The sequence below is a fragment of the Orycteropus afer genome, unplaced genomic scaffold, assembly GCF_000298275.1.
Source record: "Orycteropus afer afer isolate SDZICR_OR568_19922 unplaced genomic scaffold, OryAfe1.0 scaffold00048, whole genome shotgun sequence".
NCBI lineage: Eukaryota > Metazoa > Chordata > Mammalia > Tubulidentata > Orycteropodidae > Orycteropus > Orycteropus afer.
In genome coordinates this window covers 10,964,512-10,965,634 of record NW_006921635.1, presented here as the reverse complement: position 1 = coordinate 10,965,634, position 1,123 = coordinate 10,964,512, and the positions used below count along the sequence as shown (strand labels likewise).

At 51.2% G+C, this 1,123-nt stretch overlaps 1 protein-coding gene across 1 annotated transcript in view; it reads left to right on the top strand.

Moving 5' to 3' along the window:
- The window catches only part of TESC (tescalcin), a 74,226-nt gene that overhangs the window by 57,316 nt on the left and 15,787 nt on the right, over positions 1-1,123 (top strand). Inside the window, exon 3 of the mRNA XM_042780612.1 lies at positions 192-272. Within this exon, the coding sequence (XP_042636546.1) occupies positions 192-272 (81 nt within the window). The remainder of the gene's footprint in view (positions 1-191; positions 273-1,123) is intronic.

The window sequence follows — 1,123 nt, the reverse complement described above, 5'->3', positions numbered from 1 at the left end:
CCCCAACCCCAGGCTAAAGGTAAGGGAAGCAGACAGAGCTAAAACATAGCCCAGTCCTTTCTGTAACTCTGGGCTGTTCTCGTGGGACCTGCTAGGGATGACAGCGCAGCTCAGTGAGCGAGGACCAGGCTGTCTGACATCTGCTTTCTCTTGCTGCTCTTTTCCCGGCATTTGTCCTCCTTGGAAACCAGCAAGGAGAACTTCAACAACGTCCCTGACCTGGAGCTCAATCCGATCCGATCCAAAATCATCCGTGCCTTCTTTGACAACAGGTGGGTACCTTACCCTGAGACCAGTCCATGGTATTTTAGGTTTGTAACTTCTCACAGGTGGTGCAGTGGTTAAGTGCTTGGCTGGTAACTAAAAGGTCAGTGGTTCAAACCAACCAGCCACTCTGTGGGAGAAAGATGTGACAGTCTGCTCCTGTAAACATTACCGTCTTGGAAACCCTACGGAGCAGTTCTTCTCTGTCCTGTAGGGTTGCTGAGAGCCAGAATCGACCTGAAGGCCATGGGTTTAAACTTCTCCTGGTACAGTGCTCTCCGTACATCCCTTCCAGTTGCAAGGGGAAGGTAAAGAGGCCAAGTTAGGGCCCAACGTTCCTGGATTAGGAGCTGAGTGATTTGGGGCAGCTCACTCAATCTCTTTGGGCCTCTCTGTTGGTTATCTATGGCCGTGCAACAAATTACCCTCCAACTTAGCATCGTGATGCAACACACATTTATTATCTCTCGTCTTCTGAAGATGAGGAATCTGGGTGCAAAGTAGCTGCTCCCCCTGGCTCAGGATTTGCCATCAGCATGTTGGCTGGGGCTGTGGTCTTCTCTGAAGGCTCGATAAGCTTCTGTGGGAGAGGCCCCCTTCCAAGCTTGCTCACGTGGCTGTCGGCAGGTGTTGGGTCCTTGCTGGCTGTTGACAGAGCTAACATTGACGGTCACATGGACCACTTTAGAGGGTGTTCTGGTTCCCTAGTGCTGCTCTGACAGGAATATACCACAATGGGATGGCCTTAACAAACAGGAGTTTGTTCTTACAATTTGGAGGCTTTAAGTTCAAGTTCAAAGTGCCAGGCTCTAGGGGCTGGGTGAAAGCTCCTCAACCTTGGGGTCCAGCTCTGCCTCCT